Below are 26,008 nucleotides of genomic sequence, written 5' to 3'. Positions count from 1 at the left end.
CTCAAACAAACTGTTTAAAATTTTGGCAATTTTTGTTTATAAAAAAAGTGCAATTTTTGCTTGAAATGAATTTGGCCAAAATTCGTGAAAATAAGTCTATGTGAAATATTTTTAAATATGCAGTTTGCCAAATTAAACCCTGGCAAAAAATTACGAATTTGGTAATTCGGGAAAATTTAAAGAAAAAAAAATTTTTTGTTCTTTTACTGTCTTTGCATCCCTACCCTTCTGTGACAGAAAAGTCTGCATAAAAATTAACGCAGTATATATTTATAAATTCATCAGACTTAGCAAGTTACAGAATTTACAGAATCTAAAATTATAGCAAAAATATATTCTTCATTTTGTTAATCAACAATAAAAAACGAAAAAAAAATACACAAACTTGTTTGGAAACTTTCTTTTGTAAAAACAGTTAACTTCGATATTTACATTGGTTTTTGTCATTCTTCAGACGTCAATGGTGATTTTGGCTGCTGCTTATAAATATGAACATTACAATCCACACCACCACTCAAAATTACATCTTGTTCTTTCCAGCATGTACACAAAACTTTATCTAAATGATTTTCCAAGTTGTATAATGGTGAGGTAATGTTTCTGATGTCCCACATCTTGATTGTGTTATCATAAGAGCCACTAATTAGCTTATTTGCATCAGTGGGTGACCAGTCAACTGATGACACCCAACCATTATGTGAGGAAAGTAACGTTCGTACAACAGTTCCCTCACGAGTACGTGTATCCCACAATCTAACATGCTTATCAGTGCTTCCAGAAGCTAACAGTTGAGTGTGTACAGAAAAAGCAATGTCCAAAATAACTTTATTACCAGTAAGGGTGTGTTTGTTTGAAGAACTTTCAATATCCCATAAACGAATGCAATGATCCCAACCTGCACTGATTAATTCATTGTTATGAGGCCAGCATAAGGTTGATACAGCTTCTTTGTGACCAGATAAAGATAACAAAGGAAGCATGTTGGTAATTTTTCTTTCACTGTCACTCAATCGATTTTTCTTAACTGCATCTTCAAAATCTTCATCATTGCCATCGTTAGTGGAATTTACATCCCATATTTTAATAATTTTATCCCAAGAACCACTTGCAAACTTTTCTCCAGATGGCTGTACAGCAAGGCAATCAACACTTCCTGCATGACCTCGACAAATATGAATACATTCACTTTTCTTGTCAAAAGAGTTAAAATTCCATATTAAAATAGTTTGATCCTGTGATGTTGAAAGAAATTTCATATCATCTTGCTTTGTTGACAGCCATGATACACTTTTAACTGCCATAGTATGCCCTTCTAATGAAATCAAACAGGTTCCGTTCAATGTCCAGATGTTCACAGTGTTGTCATAGGAACCAGAGATTATAAATTGATTTGAAATATCAAGGCCACTAATCCAGTCATCATGAATCAGGGACTGCTCAAGCTTAGGTGAATCTTCTTTCAATATGTATTCTATTTCAATAACAGACTCCGTCGATACGTCACTTCTTGTGATATATTCCTGAATAGTCGACCTTAGAAACTCCCCATTAATCAAAAAGTCAAACTTTACATGTTCCGATTTTTCTTCCTCACTTAAAATCCCCTTTAGTAAAGAATTAAGCTCAGTACAGCCAGATGCAACAGGAAGTGAAAATGGAGAATCAGGGATATTAAATTTTCTTAACTTTGTAAACAACTTGGTTTGCACATGGACTTCACCCACGGCGGCTGCCATTTTTATTTTCATGTGTACCTTTAAGCAATGGACCTATACCTGTGCTTCTATAAAAAGCAAAGTTGTCTGCATATGATAAGTAGATTCGCTCTATTATCGACTTTGTTGAATTTATTTCCGTGTTATTAGTAAAACCTTTTTTAGGTCATTACTGTAACTTTCATTTTGTGAAAGTGATTGTTGTTTGACAGCTGGGTGACAGACATTTTTGTTTTGCGCATAATTCTTTCGAACGGCTGGCGAAGGCCAGGTTTCAAGAAAGTCAATTGCGGTATGATATTTTATATTTACTGCAAATATTATGCGTTTAAAACCTAGCTATAGCTGGCTATATCTCTTATCCTATCTGCTGTAAGTATATCCAGCCTTATTAGCTAGCTAGCTAGCTGGCTGCTAAAAAAAGATTATTACAGCAGGAAATATTCAATGGGCGTTTTTTCATCATAGTATCTTTAAAATGAGGATGAATTCACATTATGGATGAAACGCTAATGTTAGCTAAATGTATATAAATTGGTCATGTTTTGCCCAGATTGTAAACGCATACGTGTAACATGGCCCAACTATTTTTTTGCCCTAATTATTATGTCGTGTTGACCGGATTATGAACGTTTTTTCAGACATTTTTTTGGAAATTTTAGGCATGGCTAAAAAGAAAAGTCTAGACGTAATTTTTCTCTGCAAGTTTGAACATCATTGTAAACTAGTCATGGCAAAAGAAAAAAGTCTTGACATAATTTTTCTCTGCAGGATAAAACACCATTGAAAACTAGGCATAGCGCAAAAAAGGCTTCATAATGCTTGAAGTAACTAAATTTCATGAAACTAGATTTTTCATAGGAATTGAATTTTGGGGATGACCTAAATTATTCGTTTTGTTGGAATTAAGTTTAGTAAAAAGTTATTTAAAAAGCGAATCCCCAAATAGTTTCCACGAAATTTTGTTTTTTTAAGAACAACAACAACTTTGCAACCAGGGCGATTATGTTTGCTCTATAAGTACTAAATAATATTTTTAACTGCCATACATATATAAGTGCCAAATAATGTAGAAAGTCGTACATAAGCCGGCCAGCCCAGATTATGTTGCCCTGGTTATGTATTTTCTGTCCTGTTTATAAACAGGACAAGCTGCAGTACATAATCTGGGCAACTTTTATAATTCTGGCAGAACAGTCACATCATTCTCGCAGATGTGTTGTCATGTGATGTTACATTCTCACATTAGGATAGTGTAAAGTCTGTAGTCTATCAATTAATCTGTATACTTGTCCGCTGTGAGAATGCTCAAAAAATTTAGGAGAAAAATCAAGCAAATTTTTAATCCATCTTCATCTCTTTAAAATCTATAAGAGTTTGTCCAATCAAAATATACACCTAAAAATAGTGCAATAAGGCCTAGGTTCATTATTTCCAAAATTGCATTTTATTAACACAATAATGATTTCATTAAATTAATTTTTTTTGTCATTCAACACAAAACCCTTTTCCTTTCCAAGGTGTTCTTTAGCAAAAAAGGCATGACCCAATCATGGCATGCAAAATTTTCTGACTTTGCATAATGCACTTGACCTTGTTTATCGTAACAAGAAGTAAATAGAGCCTCAGGGACCGTACTTATTTTATTTGTGTGTTTTGTGTACTTGATCACATGGAGTTACAAACCTTGTGTTGCATGCTGATTCGACCAGTTATGACAGAAAATAGACATTACAGGGTTTCAATTAGAAATGTAGAGTTGATTTGCAAAAATTTCCACTCTAGATGTGGTCTGAAAACACTTGTAGAACAATTACCATTGATTACTTGTTTATTAGTAGCTACATTTTTTTCGACAAGATTTTGTAAATTTTTTCATGATCTGTAAGCAATTTTTGTTTCAGAATTTGTTTATTATCAAGATTTATTTTGCCCTAAAAATTATTGGAATTTGTTTTTTTCTTTTTTTCCCTGTGTTATTATTTTACATGTAGGAGACGGTGGTTTTAATCTTTATTCTTATAAATTATCTTTTGAGTCTTCTAAGTCATTAACTTGTGTGTAATAAACAAAAGATTCTTAAAAAAAAAACAACTTATTTTAACTGCGCATAAGGGATCGTCTCATAATGTTCGTATGTCTTTTTCGTATAATTATACGAACGCTACGAAGTACTTCGTTTCGTGAAACGAATGTCATACGAAGTGCTTCGTTTAAAATAAAAAATGTAAACGAAGTTTATACGAACTTTTTTAATATATGATACAAACTTAAACGAAGTTTTTTTATCGTACAAAATGAAATGATACGAACTTTGAACAAAGTAAATTGCTATACAATCTTGAAACGGACTTCAAAAGTACCGGCGTAATTGCGCATAATTATTTCAATATGAAACCAGAAACAAAAGAATTAAACGATTTTTTTTAAAAGATGAAAAGAAAAGAAAAGACGAAAAGAAATGATACGAACTTTAAACGAAACCAGAAATAAAAAAAGTAAAATATACGAGGTGGGCTTCTTTGAAAAGACTAGTAAAATTGCATATTCATAGGTTTAATCTAAACAATCTACGGCGATCTTTTCGCTTTATACGATCCCGTTTTCATGGTTTTTAAACGATCTACGGCGATCCTTTCGTTTTCTACAATCCCGTTTTCATGATTTTTAACGATCTATGGCGATCTTTTGGTTTTATACGATGCCGTTTTCATGATTTTTTAACGATCTACAGTGATCTTTCCGTTATTTAGGATCCCGATTTCATGATTTTTAAACAATCTACGGCGACCTTTTCGTTTTCTACGATCCTGTTTTCATGATTTGTAAATGATCTACGCCGATCTTTCCGTTTTCTAGGATCTTGTTTTCATGATTTTTAAACGATCTACGCTGATCTTACGATCCCGTTTTCATGATTTTTAAACGATCTACGGCGATCTTTTCGTTTTCTACGATCCTGTTTTCATGATTTTTAAACGATCTACGGCGATCTTTTGGTTTTATACGATCCCGTTTTCATGAATTTTAAACGTTCCACAGCGATCTTTTCGCTTTCTACAATCCTGTTTTCATGATTTTTAAACGATCTACAGAGATGTTTTTGCTTTCTACAATGCGGTGGAGACCATCCCTAAAGACCTTAGATAATAAATCCAATTAAAATAAACGAAGTTCGTATAACAAAATGAACTTTATAATTGTTGAAAAATTTCAATATACAGTACAGTCCAGATGTAAGCGTATGCGTACGCTCAAGTTTCACACCTTTTTCTCGGAGTTTGTCTTTTGTTCTTATTAATTATCTTGCGAGTCTTGTAAGTCATTAACTTGCGCGTAATAAACAAAAGATTATTGAAGAAAAAATAGCTTATTATAACTGCGCGTAACTATTGTCAAATAGTGTTAACATAACTATTCCCAATAGCATAATTGCATATGTTATCAACTCTATCAATGTGAACTCTATCAATGTGACACAAAAGTTTTGCGTGGAAACTAAATAAACTAGCGAGAAGGCATTGTTGGTTGTGCAGGGTAAATAAAGCTTTTAAGCGATAGAAGTAATTATATTTTGAAATTTAAACAAAGATTGAAACTTTAATTTTGATAGAAAAGCTTCGTTAGATCTCATTTTAAAAGCTTTTTAAGATAATGTTTTAAAAATTTAAGAACAAAGAATGGTAATAAAAAAGCTTAGATTGTGTTTTTAAGTATTTAAAATGGTATCAACTCCAACCAATGTGGCGTGAAGAGCCGAGGCTAATGAAGAAGATTTTTATGGTAGAGGAGAGAAAAGTTAAAACATTTTCGAAATAAACAAAATGGCCAATGGAAAATTAGTTCGGAAAGAACATTTCGACAGGGAAAAAGTAGAATACATAAAACAGTTTTTTTTATATTTTGATGTATCACAAACCAACCAAAATCGACTTGGGCAGGTGCAGTTAATGCGATGAACGAGTACACACAACGAGACAGACTGAATAACAGTGACTTTATGTAATTATAAAGCTCTTTTTTATTAACATTTTCCATGTTTGTAATTTTTCTTTTCTTCAAAATTTATTTTATAGAAAAACAGTAACTTTTGACTTAGTATCTTTTTACTCTTACCAGAACAAAATGTCCCTACAACGAGCGTTTTCACCTTTTATTTGCATCAAAAGTTATATTTTTAGAATCTTTCTTCAGTATTAAAATTTAAAACATTGTTCTCACAATGAGTGTTTTGATCTTTCAAGAACACAGTGGTTATATTTTTATATTTGTTTTTCTTTGATATTAAAATTTAATTTGTTTTCGAAATCTTATCGTGAAGGGAAAAGTCCCCAACATGGGTTTTCTTGCGTTGTTAAACGTTGCTTAAGGAGGAACTTAAAAGTTTTGCATGTTATAAAATATGTTTTGATGATAAAGAAATATTGTTGTTTTTTAAAAGAGCTCTGAAATGATTTTTAAAATATATTGACAATTAAAATCGTGATACTTTAATTAGTTTCATTGTTAAAAAAATAAAAATTCAATGGCCTTCGCAAAGAAGGTTCTGCTCAATGTTACCCAAACACCATGATCTTATTCAAGCTTACCTTGCTCATCCCACCTACCACATCTGGGGACGAACGAGGCTTTTCCGTTATGAATTTGCTGGTGTCTCCATTACTTTTAATAAAAATAATGTTACCAGGTTAATTAGAATTTGTCTTGATAGCCCACCAACATTCACAGATGAACAATTAGAGGAGATCGTGGACAACTTCAAAAAAAATGCACCTCGAAGAATTTCACTTTGAAGACATATTTTTTTTCAAAAACAGGGTTGTGATTTTTTAAAACTTAATTAATGATTTTAAAGTTGTAGTATTGTGAGTATTTACGAAAATGAGACAACAAAAAAATACATGGCTTTAGCATATGCATTGTCTTCTTTTTTAGAATAAAACATAGTTTCTTCGTAAAAATATATCTTCTCTGTGGTTAAAGAATATGAAGAAGATAGGAAATACAGCAATTCTCAAGCATTTTAAAATTATGTATGTCTATAATGGGCCCCTAAATCAGATGTCCCCAAAATCGGTATACTGATATTCAAATTGACCTGAATCAGCCCCTGTGTCCATCTTTTTGAAATGACACATAGGTTAAATTTGTCAGGTCAAAAAGTTTCATTTTTTTAAAACAAACAATCCATTTTGACCTATGACTCATCCTCAGGTTTAAAGCTTTCGTTTAAACGGATTGTATATTTCAGCCTTACAAACATAAAAAATTCCCCAACCTTTTTATAAATGGAGAGCAACCGAAATTGCTATTTTAATCACAGTAAAAAATTTTCGAACGCAGGTGTTGGACTATATTTCTTTACATAAGCATGTGCTTTTTATGTGTGAATGTCCATTCAATTACCTGATGGATAATTAATTTTTTACTATTCTTTACCATCCGATTTTAAAAACAATATCAAATATTGAAATGAATTAGCCTTGTAAAAAGACAATTAAAAAAAAAGACAACAATTTCAGAAAATAATGAAACAATTTCCATATGATTCAAAACTATTTCATTAAAAAAATGTTCTTTTAAAGTTCTTTCAAATTTGCATGGCAAACCCTAACCAACAAAGTCATAACAAAAATTCCTAAAAGTTTCAAATAACTTGTTGTGTATTGTTGTGGCAACGAAGAAGAACGACGGAGAACTGCTCATAAAAGAATCTCTTATTGTAAAACATTTACGACCTGTGCTTAACAACAATGCAGCATCATACCCTCTAGAGATTTTCTAGTTGACTAATAAATGTATAAAAATATTTTATCTGTGAATAATGTAATCATTTCTAGTGAACATGGTGTTTGTATACACCAAAATGTGTAGAAGGTATTATAATGAACAAAATCTCAGTTTTTCTTTTTTGATCAAATTGATATGGCCTAGTACAAAGTCCAAAATTTAATCTATTGCAACGTTAGCACAAAATTGGAAAACCTGAAAGAAGCTATGAAACGGATCGAAAAAAGCGACCTCTATACAAATTACATGCTTTAGCTTTCCTCAACGCTTGTGTGAGAGAATGAATTAGCTATGAAATTGCACAATAAAAATGTGCTTGTCAATAGGGAAACCTATAAAGCAAGAATCAGGGACTTCAAAACAAGAGTTCAAATTACTTTAATGAAAGAGCTAAAGGAAGAATTAATCGCTCATTAAAAATCAATGAGCAGACGTTCCTTGCATTGACATCTTGTGTTCACGCTCGAAGAAGATCAACTCGAGAAAATTCAAATACTCTATAACTTTTATCATCTCTTCATTTTAGGAGGGAAAAAGTGCGCAATGATGAAATTTTGTTGCTTTTTAAAAGGAAGGAATTAAAGCACAATGATATCAACAAGTATAAAGATAAGCATCCTGTTCAACCTGATCAAGTCTATGCTGTGGTGGCGTAGGATCGCAAACAGTGTCCAGAGTTGATGAAATCGCTTAAGTTTTCACTTCACATCATTCTCAGTAAGGCCAATGTTAAGCGTAATTTCTCAGCCCTAAACTTATCCACAGGAAACAGAGGAACAGATGACTGTCACATCAATCGATAGACTGATGGGACTGGTATTGGTTGGGCCCAAAAAGTTTTTAGGAGAGGAGTATGAGGCTTTGGTTAATAGATATCACAAGACCGGAAACATACGAATTAGCCTTTGAACTAATGATGTTATTTTTTGTTTACTCTACTTTACTCGTGTATTTTGTATATATGTTAGAGGCACTAGCACTTTTCCTAAAATGTCATAGCCCCGTTTATTCGCATATAAATTCATGTCACACATTAGGTAAGGAAATAAGAATAACGTTAAGACGGTGGTATCCGAATTCAGTGCATAAGTCAAGACAAATAACGAATTCAACATTCTTTTCATATTGCATCGAATTAGGTGAAAATCATTGTTGCAAACATGCAGTTTTTTTTATTTACGAATCTAAAGTTACATGTTCCGACTTAAATCTCTTCACCCCCTACCTTTTCTTTGTATATCTTAAGATGAGCATAACGGCAGCATGATAATCAAAATTGAAACTAAATGGTAAGTCTCAGGAAAAGAAGTTTAAGAAAAGATATATGAGCATTTCTTGTAACATTTCAAATGTAGATATTGCACTATTTTCAGGTGTTTCAGGTACTGAAAATTGATAAAATAGCAGCACTTCTGGGGAAACAAACCCTGGACCCTCCACCAGGGCTAGCCCTGGACCCACTATGGGCGTCACAGCTGCCCCCAGACCCCCTGCTATTTTGTTTCAGCAGCCCAGTATCCCAAAAAAAATTCTGGACACATCACTGTAGTTGCCTGGCTTTCTTGTTCTTTTTATTATCCAAATCATTTAGTGGCCCCCAAATCATTCATTCAGTTGCTACCAGTGGAAACAATCCACTAACTATAGGTTTTTGTGATTTTCTGAACTACTCACTTTAAATATTTATTATTTTTTTATAATTATTATTTCACAGGAACTGTTGTTTTAAAGGGAACCCGAGGCATAAATGATGTTGGGCTTATATTATAGAGCTTAAAAAGTTTGTTAACAAGTCTTTAAATTTTTTAAAAAGCTCTTTTTGTTCTCAAAATATACACAATTAAAGAATTTCAGATTTAATTATGCTGTATGAATTATGATGTCATATTTCAGTAATAGCAAATTTAGACATTTTCTTTCATCAGTAATTTTAGATCTGTTAAGGGGTGTGCATTCAAACATTATTAATGCATAGATATTATAAAGGTTAATTGATTAACATAATTTTTTTTGCCAAAATGGCACTTGTTTGCTCGTCCCAGGCCTCTTAATTTTTTGCCGCGATGGATTGTGAATAACATTAAAAAATATTAAACAATAGATGTGTATAGCTAATCTTGTGTTTTCGTTTTTGTTTTTTTTACATTTAAAAATTCTTTTGCATCTTGTATTTTTATTAGAAGTTGGATTTTAGAAATAAGGTGACTCCAACTTAATTACTTGTTCTACGTGCAAAGTAGATAGTAGTTTACAGTCTGTCGGTCGGCAAAATGAAAATAATTTTATCGAGAATGTATAAATGGTCGGAGCAACAAAAAAGTAAAAAACAACAACGGAGGAGGGTGTTACGACAAGCATATTTTTCTATGTATGTTTTGCTTGTATTATATGTTAAATTAGTGAATGTCTGATTTAATGAAAGTTCATGGAAAAAATAAAAATGTATTGTCGGAGCAACAACAAAATAATAATAATAAAAAATAACAACGGAGGAGGGTGTTACGACAACCGTTTTCTATGTATTTTCGACTAAGGAATTTAAGATTTTAGCAAGCAGCGTAATTTTAAACATATATTAATCATAACGAAGGAGATGGGATAAGAAAATGTTTGTTTGTTGATATTTTTATTATTTTTTTTATCGTGAAAGTTAGGGTCAGGCAGGCCTGTAGAACAACTAAATAAGTTAGAGTCTAAACAAGAATACAGCTTACGACAACGAAAATATTTTTGATTTTAAAAAAAAACAAAAATCAATTATTCATATTTAATTGCGCTATTCTCTCATGACATTAATTACATGATTTTTATAATGTTTAAAGATGTATCATGACGGTCGCGATATGGATCGCGAAAGTCGACCCCACGATGGATCGCGACCTTCATGATGCTAAAAAATTTTACTATAGCGACAGCATCGTGAATCGTGTGCGATGCGCATGATACGCGATCCACGATGTTAGGTGTCCTGATTTCAGTACTGTACTTATTTATTAGCCAATCAGAATGTGGTAATTATGCTGAATGTATTGTTGTTATTTTAACAAAGATTTGTTGAACTGTTTAAAATTGAATAGGATGTCGTTTTGATGTTTGCATGTTTTTTAATCTTAATTTAGGTATCAAATGGCTTCCAATATTTGGGGAAAATGCATCAAAAGGGAAGCTTAATTTTGTTGCTAACAAACAAGCAAATTTGGATGATTGGAAAGTGTCTGTGAATAAAAATGATGAATTAACATTAAAAATTGTCGTAGTCACGGAGGTATTTTCCTTATTAATTATTATATATATATTCTTATTATTTTTTCCTGTTAATATCTCAGAAAAACAGTCCAAAGTATGGGTTGGCTGTGTTTTTTCTTTGGATGCTTCTGTATAAATCTTTGTATTTTTTGCACATCTGTTGATGTTGGCATACATGATCATAGAACTGCATGTACATCTTGCATACTATTTCTTGAAAGTGGTTATATATATACTTTAAGATTCGTTTTTTGTCAGGGTGTTGTTTTGGGAAAATTAACATTTTGCCATGTTTTTTTATGATCATTATAAAAATAAAGTTTCTGATATTTTTAGGATAATTCTGAGGGACTGGATGTGAACGATAATGACAGTGCAAACTTACTAGAAATCGATTCAAAATTATTCAGATCAAAAAGGAGTAGCACAGACATAAAAACAACAAATACTCTTTCCTATATTTGTCCACTTTGTGAAAAAGTTTTCCATAGATGCAGCGTTTTAAAAGCTCACATGGAAACACACCCTGATGGTCCTGTCATTACAAAAAGTAAAGCCTTTTGTAATGAAGAAGTTGACAATGAAAAGGTTGAAGTTAAGAATGAAAAAGAAGTTCAGCAGAATAAGGCTGTTGTGAAAAGAGATTCTGGTGGTGGAAACAAGACTTTTAATTGTTCCGTATGCATGGACAGCTTTGATAGCAAAAGATTGTTTGTGTCACATATTACATAAGGGGACAAAGTCTTACATTTGCAGTGTGTGTGACAAGTATTTTGGCTGCCTAAACCTGCTAAAAAAGCACGCAAAAACTCACATACAGCAATCGAATATTTGCAGTCACTGTGATAAAAAATTTGTTTGAAGCTCTCATCTTAAACGTCATATGAAAATTCACACTGGAGAAAAAACTTTTGAATGCAAGCAATGTGATAAGCGATTTCAAGAACCCTTTGGTTTGAAACTGCACATGCGTTTGCATTTGGGAGAGAGGCCACACATTTGTTTATTTTGCAGTAAAGGTTTTCGTTCCTCTGGAGAGTTGTCAAAATATAAACGTATACATACTGGTAAAAACCATACCAATGTAAAGAATGTGACAGAAAGTTTCGAACTGTTGGACAGCTAATTTCACATAAAGCAATACATATGATTAAGAAACCCTTTTGTTGCGACCAGTGTGGTTACCAGTTTCGTAGGCCAGGAGATTTGTGTACTCTTTGTGAAAAACGTTTTTCTAGGCTAGACTCATTAAAAGGACATATTCGAACTCACACTGGTGAAAGACCTTTCGTTTGCTCAGAATGTGATAAGAGTTTTACTCAGAGCCATAGTTTCAAAGCACATGTAAAAATCCATACAGGAGAGAAACCATATCAATGTACTCAGTGTGGGAGAGCTTTTTGCCGAAAGAAAGACTATAAATGCCATCTTTTAACACACACTGGAGAAAAACCTTATCCATGTACTTTGTGTGGAAAGTCCTTTAGTCAAAGTGGCAATCTACGAAAACATGAGTGTTTGCATGAAACTAAAAATATTTGTAGTGTGTTGAAAGAAGTTCAGAGAAGGCACTGCAATTGGTTCCAGTGACAATGTGTGCCACCACAATGTAACAATTGTAGTGTATTTTTTTGTTCATGTTAGGCTGCTAAGACGTGGCTTCACTGTTTTTTTTCTTATTAAACTTGAAGTTGTGTTTAATTGAGTTGTAATTATTTCAAATATTGTAAATTTTCCGAAGCTTTATGTTCCTGGAATAAGTTAAATAAAAAATCCCAAATATTTTTGACAAAAATGTTTTAGTTGAAGCGAGATGGCTAAAAATAAAAGTGCACCAGTCAAAAATTTGTGATTATGTATTAGATGTGGTTAACGGCTTATGCTTGCTACTTTAGAAGTAGGTTAAACTTGTGACATGCAACTATAGTAATTTGCAAACACTTTACTCTGTTCCACAGATTGAAGTAGAAGATCTTCAAGAGCAATAAGTGATATAATCTGATCACGTGAAGACCGAATGCTAAAGTGGAACAAATTTCCTGTTGCCTTGCCAGCACAAATTCATTCATAGGTTTTGCTCTGTCTACTTTAATAGTAAGATCTCATGAGATGAAATATATATTTTATAGATCTATCAATTTTCTATAGTGAATCCATTAGTTTATTTATTTATTGCTGCAATAATTTATTTTTGGTGTTTTGTTTGTGACTTTGGATATTTTTTCAAGTGTACTGTTAATTTGTTTCTGTCTGCCCAAGCCTAAATATCAAAATTAGCAGTTTTTTTTAAAAAAAAGCATGCATAAGGACACATATGCAAATTGATTTGATTTCCTGTGACAAATTCATGTAGAATTGAATTCTTATTGTCCTCCTATTGTCTTAATTTTTTTTGGTCCTCAAGATGGACATAAAAGAGTCTTTTATAAATGAAATCACATTATACAAAATGCAACCCAGTTTTGCACAAAAAAATGTTTTTTATTGAGATTGGGATTTTGTGCTTGTTAAGGTGTTGTTCCAAAACACTTCACCAAAAGACAAGGTGTAAATTCTATATCAAATAGTAGGTCTTGTTTTGTTATTATTATATACTTCTCCTTTTCCTAGAAGAAATGAAATTATGAATGGGACAACAGAAAAAAATACATGCAGTAATGATGCAGATGCTGAGATACAGCTAGAATATTATGAAGATTATGACGATTCTTCCTCAGTCATAAAAGAAGAAGACTTTGCCACAGTGTGTTGTGACTTCACAGAAAATGATTCACAAAATGAGGAATACAGACGAATAAATGACATTGATGTATGTTATCCTTTTTTTTTCAGACCATTTTATGAGAGGTGCGCCACACCCAGATTTGTTTAGGTGTGTGATAGCACATGCAAATCTTTGTTTTCGTATGTCTGGCAAAGCTTTCCCGAATTATTGAAAAAGCGAAATTTGAGGTTAGATCACTATTTAAGAAGGCTTTACAACCCCAATAAGCAACTTAAAATCTTCTTCATGTACATAGAAATTTTGCATAGTTAAAAAACGCATTATATAACTATATATATATCTATGGAAGTAAAAATTGAAAAATAGAAAACAAGACATGCTACTAATAATAATTTGATCTAAATTTATTTCCAGATCTTATATAAGGTTTTCTTGGCATAAAAATAAACAAAATAATGATTTTTACAGGTCATGTGTAAGATGTATGGAAGATTCTTTTCTCGTGTTTTTTTAATTTTATTATCCATTTTCATCCTAGCAATCGTAGTGTGTATAATAAAATGAGTTGCAGTAATGGGGTGGACAAAGCTTCGTGTGCCTTATTAACCGTATTATTTTTCATATTTTGTGTGGCCACCTGTTGTTTAAAAGTAGCGAAGTTAAAAAAGAAAAAAAAAGAATATCATCCAAATTCAATTTTAACATTTTTGACTATTTTAACAATTATGTCATGGACACTAGGTTGTGAAATACATGTTAATAACACCTAAAAATGATACCTGCCATACTGCTCTATTACCAGAAGCAAAATATTTTAATATGCTCAATGTGATTGCCAAGATATAAATAGATTAGAATAAAATTCAACACAAAAGTAAAAATGAACTCCAGGATTGTGTTTTAGAGATTGTAGAAATGGTTTGAGAGTGAAGTAAGTGAAGTAGGGTAATAAGTATTAGTTTTTTATAATAAACTTTGTTTTGAGCATAAGTGAAGTAATAAAAGTACAAAAATTAAACTTGTGTAAGTTGTATTGATGCGAGTCTTTTTAGACATGCCTGACTTGTGTGACGTAATATTGTTAAAGGAATACAGCGAAATAAACAAGATGCAGGAGCTGCATAAACTATATCATCGCATGTCAATGTCAATTACACATCACTGCAACAATATATTTTTAATTTATTAACAGAGTCATTTCAGAAAACCTAAAAATTGATCTAGAGCTGATCCTGGGGTGAGGGATATGATGCATGGCTAGGATACTTACTGACTTCTTATAATTATCTATTAGACACATGCATGTGAAAAAAATTTTTTTATGAAATCCTTATAATGGGGAAATTTATTAGGTTATTCTTAAAACTTGAAAGTCACATCACAACTTTATTTCTTTGAGATGAATCATTTCGCAAAAAAAATTTTTTAAACTTTTGTATTTCGCATCAATAAATCATTTTGTGTTAATTCACCAGCCGTTAAATGGTCAAATTAAATATTTTTACTCAAGGCGTAATGGCTCAGTTGGCTAACGCATCGTAACATGAATCCAGAAATCATGGGTTGGAATCCACCTGAGGGTAGTTTTTCTAAAAACAAAAATTTGCGTGAAAAAAGGCGACATAGTAATAAGCAAATAATAAAAAATTCTTTTATCTTAACAGAATAATTATTTTAAGTCATGCTTTTTATGATCTATCCTTTAGCCACAAGTAGTTATAAAGTTTAATTAATGACTTCAATGGCAATTTTTTGTACATGGGTTTAAGTTCCCAGCTGTGAACTTTGATGGCACTTGCTCTTTGTATATTTCCCACATCAAAACAATAGCCTCTGTGCAGTGTACGTGGATAAAGGAAATTGTTCTTACTTTTGCTTCTTGAAGATTTATTTTAAGTCCGCATGCATGGAATTATTTAGGCGTGCCATTCAATCTTACGAAATAGCTTGATTTTTCTTAGGTGTTCTATTTACCTTTTTTATTAAAACATTTTTATTATTATTGAACCTTTTATAATACATGGCAGAATTTTACTAAATTTTTTGACCTATCTACAGGATTCACTTGCTATTGGGAATATTTTATAAAGAATCTTAGTCTTACCTTTGATTTTATTCTTTCCTGAAAAGTATTTCACAACTTTTTTTATAAGGGCAAAACATAGGATAGCTAAACAAACAAGTGCATTACAACAAAAAACGTTTAAATAAAGTCGGGCCATCATCATTTCAAGATTTTAGGCAGGCGTGCAATCCACCTCAAAAATTCTGCGTGTGCGATCAAAAAAAAATTTTTTGTTACAAAAACAATTCCTTAACCCCTGTACACTGCACAGGGGCTGTTGTTTTGGTGTAAAAAACAAACAAAGTGCAAAATTTCAACAATGTATGGCAGGGAATCTCAACCCATACATGAAGAAGTCGTAAGCAGACTCGTTTGCTGCACAAGTAATAACTTTTTTATTACTTGTGGGGCAAACGGATATTTAAATTATATTAAATTACGGAAAGTCGAACGACCGCTAATAATGATATTTAATAAACCTTATGTTCGATGAATCATAAAAATTATTACCTAAAAGAATATTTCGTTATTAAAGTCGTTTTTTTTTTTATTAGTTATATTATCTTTTAGTTATTTCAAGTTAAATAATGCTGTATTTCTTATAAATTCTTCAAAAGGCATAATAAGGAATGCTGCTTTTTATTACTATTTCTTTTGCTACTACTTCTGCTGCTTTTTACTATTTCAGAAACATTTGGGAAGAGACAAGGGAAAAAAGACATCGTAAAGTAAAGTTGATGTTGTGTAAAAATATTTACAAAAAGATCAATCTTCAAAACTAAAACAAATTAAAGGTAGTGACTGCTTGAAAATTATAATAGCTGTACTAACTCATATTCGTAGACTGACAAAGAAAACTGCTACCTTTCCGATCAATCTTTGATAAAACAAAACTTTATTTCATGTGGCCATGTCGAAGCACAGCTTTGTTCATTCTGAATGTTTGCGCAGTTAGAGACTGGGAAAAAATTTAATATGCGTAATTATGCGTTTGATGTCAGTGGTCTTATACTACTTTCAGGACTAAAAGCACAAAAAAGCATAAACCCCCTGAAGCAACACTGAGATGTCTTTATCATTTTTTCCTTGTGGGATGCATGTGCAGTCTTGGTCATAAATATTTGCACCCGCGTGCGGTGGTACGTACGCCTACACTAATACAGGCGTGCGATCAGTATAGCACGCCTAGCTTATGATTTTGGCGTGGAATTATTACATTCAGGAGAGCGGCAGCGCGGGGTTTTTGAAGCATAGTAGTTTGCAAAAAAATTGCCGACGTAATTTTGTTGTGAAATTTAAATGAATGGTGTTATTATGAAGAACATAAGGTATAGAGAACATTAAAGTCGGCCCCTTTCTTTCATGCTGACACTCTTATGCTCGGCTGGTGCATTACACTGAGACTCGAACGAAAGACGGAGGACCATTTGGAACCATGCCTCAAGTCAGTCCGACCTTCATCGTCACAGAGAATACTGCGAGAAGAGTGCGCACCCATGCAAGTTAAATATAACCAGAACATGGGAGAGGTGTCCTGTACCTTAATACAACTTTCGGACGAATGTTCTCGTAATGTAATAATACCAAAGAAAAAACATGTTCAATAAAGTTTAAAAAATCTTTTTAAAAGGGGAAAGAGAAATCAAATATGTTTAGTAATAATAATCGAAAAAAATGTATATCGTATTAAAAAGAAGTCCAGAAGTTCTGCCTCCCACACGACACAGCAGGCAATAAGTCAGCCCTGCCCTCGGTTTTATGAGAAGAGATGTTCTGTGAAGACTCTAACAATTGAGTCTCCTGTACAGTTTTGCTTTGCATTGAACTGTGCCTGTGACAAGCATTCAACTTAATGATGCCCTGACCTTCAGTTCGTTAATAACATGTGTACAACTTACTTCCTAATCAGTTTATCTTAAAACATAGAGTTAGTTGGGGCGTGCGCGTGCGATCGCACGCTATTTATGAATAAGACTGATGTGTAGATTGCATTCTAGTCATTCGATACATTGTTCAAACATTTTCAAAGCAATTTTTCAATAAAGATGGCGACTAAAAGCAATAAAATTAATGTTATTGACTTTCAATATGAACCCGTTAGAGCGATTGGCTTGGAAACCCAGCTCAGTTTTTAATGATTCAGAAGAGGTCTACGTCGTGTCATACCCTCTTGTATTGTGAATAGGATACGTCAAGGGTACCCTAGTCCCGACGGAAGTTCCCAAGGTGGATTGTTCTTGGAGGGGAGACAAGGAAAACTAATAAAATGTATTTATAGTAACTCTACGGATTTCATATAAATTACAATTTTGTTCTTTTGTATTTCAAGGAGTTCTCAATTATTTTCCCTGTCAGGTAGCTCTGTCGGCGCAATTTTTTGTCGCACATTGACGTTTTCTTTCTTTTTTTTCCACTAGCTTTCTTTTCACTTGAATGTACCTTCGATTATTCTGACTCCATTCTTTTTAAACTTTAACTAAAGTTTTAAATAAAGCCATGGGTATAGTAGGATTCATGGCCAATTCATAGGCTGTTCGAAACAACTTTGGTTTCGCACATGTTGACTATATTGGTTTGAGATGATGTTCCCAATAAAGAGTCCTTTATTGCTATGCAATCTGTTGCTGGTTCATTTTGTTCTATTTTGATAGCAATTCTGTGTCCGCTGCCTTGATCGATATGTCAAGTGACCTGACATCAAAAATTAAAATATTAGAAAAATAAAAATAAGTTCAAAACAACTATTTACTTGTAAAATCTCTCACCTGGTATTTTGTTACCACATTTGCACTGTTTATAAATGCTAATGCAGCTGTCTTCGCATTTCCTTTAAATCGTGAAGTAATTTCTGTTTTATACCTCTACAAACTTTACACCAAACATAGTTTACCAATACCTTTCCATCTTTTTCCTCTGTCTTCAAAACAAGAATATCCGGTTGCCCCAACTTACAAAAGTTTTTAATTCAACTTTATTTCCTTTATTTCTTTTTTCAGACATTTTAAAAAAAGATTTATAGTGCTGATACAATCTCCACATTAACCCAAACTGAACAAAAAAAATAGAATATTGACAATCCCACCATTAACTCAATGTTTTCATTGGGTCGCAAAATTTAAAAGGAAAAAGAAACAAATTGTTTAAAAGATAGCGGCCTCACACTAGGTCGTTAGCGACCTTGTATCTGTTCTGCATAATACCCCTTGGTCGGCAAAAGAAAAATAGAAAAAAAAAGAAAGTAAATGATAGCAATTAAATTTAAATTATCAACATTTGGTAAAGACCGCTCATGTGCGATCTATTGCGAGTACAATAAAAGAATGATTGTTTTTTTTTCAAGATTTATTTTATAGATTTTCTTGGTTATAAATACAATAATTTTTAATTAAAACAACAATTTGCGCATGCGATGAATCGCACATGTAAACAAATATGCTTGTGTTAGGGCAGGCGCGTGAGATCGCACGCCTCTCTCAAAATGGTCTGTAAAGTTGACTTTTCTCAGCTTTAACCAGCCAAAATAATCATGTGGAAAAATCTACCTAAGCAGAAGGAAAATTTTAGATTTTTTTTTGCTTGTTGACTCTATTGCATAGAATTAGAAACTCAAAATTAGGCTTTAAAAATTTTGCTGATGTCAGCAAAAACCCATAAATGTACATAATTTTTATTTTCAGAAAACTGTTTTGTGCAGAAAATTTTGCTGATGTCAGCAAAAACCCATAAATGTACATAATTTTTATTTTCAGAAAACTGTTTTGTGCAGAGGTTGAAACGCTGATCAAAAAAATGTATATGCTCATGTGCTTTTGAAAAACAGCTGAAGAGATATTAGAATTTAAAGGTTTTTTGAATCAACCTGTCTTGTTTTTTGAGGAAAAATGTGCATTTCCACATTTCCCTGTACAAACACACAGCAAAGTGTATTAATATAACTCAGGCCTGGTCAGAAGTAAAATCACCCACATGTGGCGGTACATCACTAACCCAAGCTTGGGATAATGATCGCAAGTCTAAGTTATGTAAGGCATGCAAAAAAGCATAATAGGCATGTAGGTACAAAAATTCCCTATTTATCAATTTTTTTTGTTTTTATTTCCGTAACATTTTAACTACTTCAAATAAACATAATAATGTAAGTTTAAGTTAAAAGCATGTTGTTGTGGTACCATTTTCTGTGCTGACTGTTAAAATTCATTTATGCATTTAAACTGATTGGTTTTTTTATTGCATATTATTTTATAGTTTTTATTTATATATTTAACTTCCCTGTTTTTGTTTTAAATTTAGAGATTAGCTAAAACATAAAAAACTTGCATTTTACATAATAAACATGCAAAGACTACATTGACTACATTGAGAACAAGGCTATATATCATGTAAAAATGCTAAAAATATGTTGCTTTAAAATGTGCAAAGGCATATATTGCTGATGAAAGTAGTGAGTTTTCGATGTATTTTTTGTTGGCAAAATTTTACCAACATGAGTAACAAAATTGCTGCATTGTTCTAATAAGTGCAGAGAAAAAAACAACAGTAAAACATAATAAGAAAAACTTACAATTCCAAGGTTTTCTTCTCAATAAAATTCTCAATAAACCCAAAAAAGCTGTTAAAGTAGTCATCGGGCTTTGTACTTCACCTAAAAAGGAAAAAACAAATGAGATATGGGATCGATGACTTTATTTACCAGCATCACTTGTGACATAATAAACTTCCCTATCTGGATGCTGTGTAATTTTGTATTCAAAGTGTAAAACAATATTAACTTGACTAAAGGGTATTGTATTGTTTTAAAAATTTCACACAACAAACTACTGTTTTTAATTGGATTAAGAAAGTATTAAAAGTAGTTGGTGTAAAAAAATAAATGTATATAACATATGACAACAAAAGGTTCTATTATTATCATCGTTACTGGACATCGTAAAACTTGTAATGTTAATATACCCCGTCCAACCCATGCTAGCATGGAAAACGGACGTTAAGCCGAGAATGATGATGATGATGATGATGATGATGATTAAGTTACATTTTCACTTATTGCATATTTTGCAATAATAGAAAATGTGTAAAATGCTGAAAGTAGAATTTATGTAGAATTTATTTAATTTATGTTTAAATTTTAAATTTTGATATGCGTAAAAAAGGAAATGATCTGCAAGTCTCCATTTGTGGTCCATTAATTTGAAAGCTTTTTATATTTGTATTAAAAAAAGCTGCTTATGCATGATAATCAGTCAAAAACAAGCTTTTAAGTAAATTGATATGATTTAAGTTCACAAAAGAATTCTGAAATTAAATGTTTGATGTACTTGTTTATGATATTTATTAATTCTTGCATGTAAGGAATAATTTCTATTGCTTTTCTATCTTACTTTCCATATATTTACGATAGATTCAAGGCAATTGGAGGATTCTATAAATTGTGAAGAAATAATTCGCCTTGGCAAAATTTTGCTAGCGTAAACTTGGCAAATCACCTTGGCATCCACCTTAGCATTTGCCGTGTTCCTACGAATTTAGAAAGAATTATTGTTTGGATAAAGGAACAACAGCGACTGAAAAGTCTTAAAATGCTCTTGCTCTAGAAAAAGCAACATACAACTGACCATGAGAAAAACACAGCCTAAACAACAATATACCAGGACTTGTTAATAGTCATGCAGAAGATGTCTTATTAGAAGCTGTCTGTGCCGTAAAACAAATGGCATACCTGTGTCTAAAGGTGCTAGTTGCACTCTTGGAATAAGAATAAGAATAACTATCTCTGATAGCATTGCCAATGAGTACTTCAGCATCGGCACAATTGTCGTGAAGATGCCTTATATTTAGACGAGTGCCGTTACAAAAACCGTTATTTATGTTTATGTTTCCTTATAACATAACAATGGCACTAGTAATTACTAGTAGACAAGGAGAAGGCATATTTAAAAAATCCACAAGAAAAATTTTCCTCACCATGCAACAACTTCAAAGCCTGATCATTAATGATAGTAGGTGAATCGTCATTTGTAGGCGTTAGTATTGCAAATGTTGTAGGGGTAAATCGCTAAACAGATCATCAACAATACATTGATGTTGTTGTAACACACAATTGTATTGTACCTCAATTGCGCCTTAAATGGTGGTTGTTCCTGATTGCTTCATGTTTTGTCCATAGCACCTGAATATTAAAATTAGGTAATACATTTTGTTCTATTATAGTTAGGCAAATTTTTGTGAGCATACACAGCAGCATGTCTCTGGAATCTGCTTGTCTTTTAATACAAAATGCTCAGCATTTTGCCTTCCTCGAACTTCAATGGCCTGCCTTTGAGCATCATGTGCACATCTATTAGAAGATTGTACATAACTTTCTGCATTAAAAACTATGTCCTGTCTATCTGTGATGCTCTCCCGCTTTAGCTCGGTCCACAGTTTCAGACTGTTGTAAAGATGCCACACATTGTGCTTTTCTTCGCCAAGCTAAAGCAACATCTTCACTATAATGCACACACTTTGTAACCTTCCTTTTATTTTTATTTTTATTTACTTTAATTTTCTTATGGTTGTTTAACCTATTTGGGAATATTAGAAATAGCATTTATTTTATTCTTGATTTATGGCCTCAAATGGTTCCTATTAATCCTTTATTATTCTTGGGAAAGCTATGAGTAGGTGCGATAAAATCTGGAAGATAGCTTACTGGCTTTTATATAATTTTCATAATTCTTCTTTAAAATTCAGAACAGCTTTTTACTTCTCCTTTCTCTAATCTGGTCATAAAAAACATTTACAGCATTAGAAGTAAATGCTCGTAAAACTTAAAAAGCACATGTAAACATAGCCCCTTACAAAGTGATAGATAAAATTCTTAACAAACTTTTTATTTTTGGTAAATGTCCATGTGAATATGACTAGGGGTATTTTTGTCTGTTACTGTTTTTTTTAATCCTATTATAGACTCCAGTCATAAAGCCGTCCGAATTAGATTTGGATAAAGATGGCTGTAAGGTCAATCAAGATTTGTCACGCTGTACAATGGTGTACATTATGGCAAATCCATACCAACACCTGTACCAACCAAGAATGTACAGGGGCACAACTGTGCGAAGGAACGAAATGCTAAGACCCGTAGAGTTTGGTGCAGTTAATAATGACGAGAATAATAATGAATTTCAGCAAGTCATAACATCTCCAATAACCAAAATGAAGCAAATGACGCAATCAAAAGAACAGAGAGAGTTTCTGGAGGAAATCTGTTATGGTAATGATGCTGATGATGAAAATGGAGATATTGATGACATGTTTGCATCAATGACAAGACATAAGGGAGGATATAAGCAGCTTAAATGTCCATTTTGCAAAAAGGCATCCACAACTCCTGGTAACCTCAAACGACACATGCGTATCCATACTGGTGAAAAACCATACCATTGTGATGAATGCAATCTCAATTTTACCCGTCTTACCGATCTGAAAAGACACGCCTTAAGTCATGCCGGTATGAAGCTTTACAAGTGCCAGAAATGTGGAAAAGGTTTTAGTTTGAAAGGCAACTTGGTACATCATTATAAAAACGATTGCGAAGTAAATGAAGAATACCAGTGCTCTAGATGTGATGAGCAGTTTTATTCAATCGATCGTTTAAACTTGCACAAGAAAACATCTTGTTCAGAGAGAGTTAATGAATGCAAAGAATGTGGAAAGCGTTTTTCACAAGCTGGTAACCTGAAGCGGCATATGCGTACACACACTGGAGAAAAGCCATATGCTTGTACAGTTTGTGGTAAAGGTTTTGCTGGCACATCTGACTTAAAACGACACCAATTGATTCATACAGGAGAAAAACCATACATTTGTAGAATATGTGACAGAGGTTTTCGAATCAAGTGTAACCTAACAATTCACGAAAGAATTCACACTGGTGAGAAACCATTCAAATGCAATGAATGTGGTGCGACGTTTCGAACATCCAGTAACCTTTATGCCCACATACGAAAACACGAATTGGCTAAACCAGAAGAAGAAAGCATGTACACTACAAACAAAATATTGGTCTGAGTTTGTGGCTTGTATTCTTTTCTTAAGAACCTTAAAGTCAAAGAATGGTAAAGTAATTGCAAAGCGATCATAATTACAAATTGTTTGCCGTAAAAATAATTGTGAATCAGAGTTTCTAGTCTTAGGTTCCGTTTTTAAAGAACTGGCAAAAATTGTGAGGCATGGTAAATTTTGAAAATGTGGAAAAAGCGGATATTTATCTTATTTGGCGTTTCTTGTGGATGTTGGATTCTATTGAGGCTTCTGTTTTGATGTTGTCTGTTTTGATGTTGTCTATACAATTATGTATTTTAATAGAAAGGCTTGTTTAAGATGGGAAATTAAGCTTTTCTGATTTGTTGTCTTTAAGAAAAGTTTTCAATTTATATTCAAATTTAGTTCTCTTAAAAATAGCTCATTCTTATCTTGTTAGGGCAAAACTTTGTTTTTTATTCAAGAAGGAAATTCTTTGGGAAATTGATTTTTAATGTGTGTAATGTATATAGTGTGTGAAAAGATTATTTTGTTTTTAAATTTGATTACTTTAATGATTATTTTTGTACATTTATTTGTTTTCTGTTTCAGAATTTTTATTTTTATATTACAGATGGTGATTTTCTTTTTTAAATTTTAGTATTGATTATTTATTTTAATTCTATATCTAGATGTATTTCTTTAAGTTTGACTCGTTTGAATTTCTTTGGTAGTGAAACCAAGATGTTTATTGTATGATTGGTCACTGTTTAAAAACGTTGTGTATAACAAGACAGTCTTCCACGTGTAGCATTCACAGTTCTGGCAACCTTAATTAATCCTGTGCACTGCTGGGCAATTTTTTGACAATGTAGAAGGTAGTCTCTGTAAAAAACCAGGCTTGAATTAAGTTTCCATTGGTAAACAAGTTTAAAAATACCTTCCTTAGTGTGAGTAAGGCTTGCAGGTTCTTTTGATGTTACCTTTTTTCATTTTTTTTTCATACTTATGTTATAAGCTTGGTTTCCACTAACCTATTTTTTGTTGCACAAGAGTTGTACAACTGTTACAACTTTATTTTTTATTAAAATGCATGTTCTTCAACAGAAGTGAAACAAGAGATGTTTCACAACAAAGGTTATTGGATTTTTTTCTGCAACAGTTACACAACATCTGCTGCACAACAATTACAGACTTAAATTGTGTAGTGTTCAGCAGTCAAATTTGTTGAAATGTTGATCTAAAAAAAGCTGTTTATTCACCTTGTTGGTGCCAGGACAAGTTATCATTTTAACTTTGCATTAAATTGTGGTAAATGTATATTTAATGTAAACAGTGAATGGTTTTTACAAAAATCTAAATGTAAAAGGTATTTCTTTTAATGATAAAAAGCGAATATTTTTCTGTCATTTAACATGCTTCTATAATGCAGATTTTAATTTTGGTGTCATGTTAACATATTTCTAAAATGTATTTAGTTTTACAATACAATATCATTGCAATATTATTACTAGAATTTCAATATAGCTGAGTTATGTCTTCTGTGCCATCAATATGTAGTCTATTGCGTAGTATTGTCACCATCTATTATTTTAAATAAAATTGTAATTATTAATGTATGGTACAACTTTTTATTACCAGTACTGTGATTCTTGCTGCTTCAATACGAAATTATGTTTATCAATATCTCTGTCATTTGTCAATTGGAAATTGGAAATAAACTTAGCAATATTTGTTATATGAAAAGTCAACTTTGCTTAGAATATTACCAGAGCACTTTAATTTTCACAGTACTAGTGCATCTGAAAAAATACCACACCTGAGTTTTCTGCCAACATATTTTTAATCATTTTGATTGAATAAAGATTTCAAACATAACTTCATACAACTGAGTAGCATAGCAATTGGTCAGTATTGATACCAGTGTTCTTATAGTGCTCTGTACATAGTAAAATAAGTTTGATGATGAATGAACTATCCAATAATTGTTCTATCTTACTCCATAATTTGATGTTTTCTTCTGTTTCAACACTGATATTCATATATTGTATACATGGGTTGTAGTCAGAAATATTCTTGATGTTCTTGCTATGTTCTTGAGTTGTAATTTTAGAAAATATTAATTAGATTATTCATAAATAATATATTATATAGAAATAGGAAATTTTAGAGAAAAAGAGTATTGTATAAAGATAATTAGTCTTTAAAACATTGCTTTTTATATTACCTTCTTGTGGTTTATTTCAGGATTTTTCACAACCTGCTAAATCACAATTTTCGATTCAGATTTAAATCAAACTGTATTTTTTTCTACTCTATTATAACTTGGATTCCAAGCGTTTACCTATTAACAACACACAGAATCATATAAGAGGAGGCATTTTTTAGGCAACTTAGGGGTTCAAATCTTAAAGTTTTCTCAACATTTTCTTGTGCGCATCAGATTCAATCAAGGTAAGACTTCATAAT

The 26,008-nt window shown here is 32.1% G+C and overlaps 3 protein-coding genes across 4 annotated transcripts; 2 read left to right on the top strand and 1 right to left on the bottom strand.

The window, feature by feature from the left end:
* Window positions 1–385: 385 nt before the first annotated feature.
* LOC130630195 (ribosome biogenesis protein WDR12 homolog) lies at window positions 386–1,767 on the bottom strand. The gene has a single exon (XM_057443594.1). The coding sequence runs from the start codon at window positions 1,746–1,748 to the stop codon at window positions 444–446; it is 1,305 nt and encodes a 434-aa protein (XP_057299577.1). The 5' UTR covers window positions 1,749–1,767; the 3' UTR covers window positions 386–443.
* A 101-nt stretch (window positions 1,768–1,868) lies between these two features.
* LOC130630202 (uncharacterized) lies at window positions 1,869–11,560 on the top strand. Of its 2 annotated transcripts, XM_057443602.1 has the most exons (4): window positions 1,920–2,007; window positions 8,032–8,222; window positions 10,625–10,770; window positions 11,088–11,560. In XM_057443602.1, the coding sequence occupies exons 2-4, from the start codon at window positions 8,186–8,188 to the stop codon at window positions 11,481–11,483; spliced, it is 579 nt and encodes a 192-aa protein (XP_057299585.1). In that variant the 5' UTR covers window positions 1,920–2,007; window positions 8,032–8,185; the 3' UTR covers window positions 11,484–11,560. The 2 variants fall into 2 exon arrangements, 1 of the variants encoding a protein (XP_057299585.1); XR_008982050.1 differs by lacking the exon at window positions 8,032–8,222 and having other exon boundaries at window positions 1,869–2,007; window positions 11,088–11,457.
* A 779-nt stretch (window positions 11,561–12,339) lies between these two features.
* LOC130630196 (zinc finger protein 664-like) lies at window positions 12,340–25,835 on the top strand. The gene is made up of 2 exons (XM_057443595.1): window positions 12,340–13,560; window positions 22,487–25,835. Exons 1-2 carry the CDS (start codon window positions 13,375–13,377, stop codon window positions 23,585–23,587), a joined length of 1,287 nt encoding a protein of 428 aa, XP_057299578.1. The 5' UTR covers window positions 12,340–13,374; the 3' UTR covers window positions 23,588–25,835.
* The last annotated feature ends 173 nt before the right edge of the window (window positions 25,836–26,008 follow it).

Source organism: Hydractinia symbiolongicarpus, chromosome 2 (genome assembly GCF_029227915.1).
Source record: "Hydractinia symbiolongicarpus strain clone_291-10 chromosome 2, HSymV2.1, whole genome shotgun sequence".
In the NCBI taxonomy this organism is placed as follows: Eukaryota; Metazoa; Cnidaria; class Hydrozoa; order Anthoathecata; family Hydractiniidae; genus Hydractinia; species Hydractinia symbiolongicarpus.
The sequence above is the reverse complement of the archived record's forward strand: the minus strand, read 5'-3'. Positions and strand labels throughout refer to the sequence as shown.

Excerpts from the sequence above, each read along its gene's own strand:
- LOC130630195 (XM_057443594.1), bottom strand. The coding sequence starts at position 1,748 with ATGAAAATAAAAATGGCAGCCGCCGTGGGTGAAGTCCATGTGCAAACC.
- LOC130630196 (XM_057443595.1), top strand. The coding sequence starts at position 13,375 with ATGAATGGGACAACAGAAAAAAATACATGCAGTAATGATGCAGATGCT. Across the intron at positions 13,561-22,486 it reads GACGAATAAATGACATTGAT|ACTCCAGTCATAAAGCCGTC; the intron begins GTATGTTATCCT and ends ATCCTATTATAG.
- LOC130630202 (XM_057443602.1), top strand. The coding sequence starts at position 8,186 with ATGAAATCGCTTAAGTTTTCACTTCACATCATTCTCA. Across the intron at positions 8,223-10,624 it reads TTCACTTCACATCATTCTCA|GTATCAAATGGCTTCCAATA; the intron begins GTAAGGCCAATG and ends ATCTTAATTTAG. Across the intron at positions 10,771-11,087 it reads AAATTGTCGTAGTCACGGAG|GATAATTCTGAGGGACTGGA; the intron begins GTATTTTCCTTA and ends TGATATTTTTAG.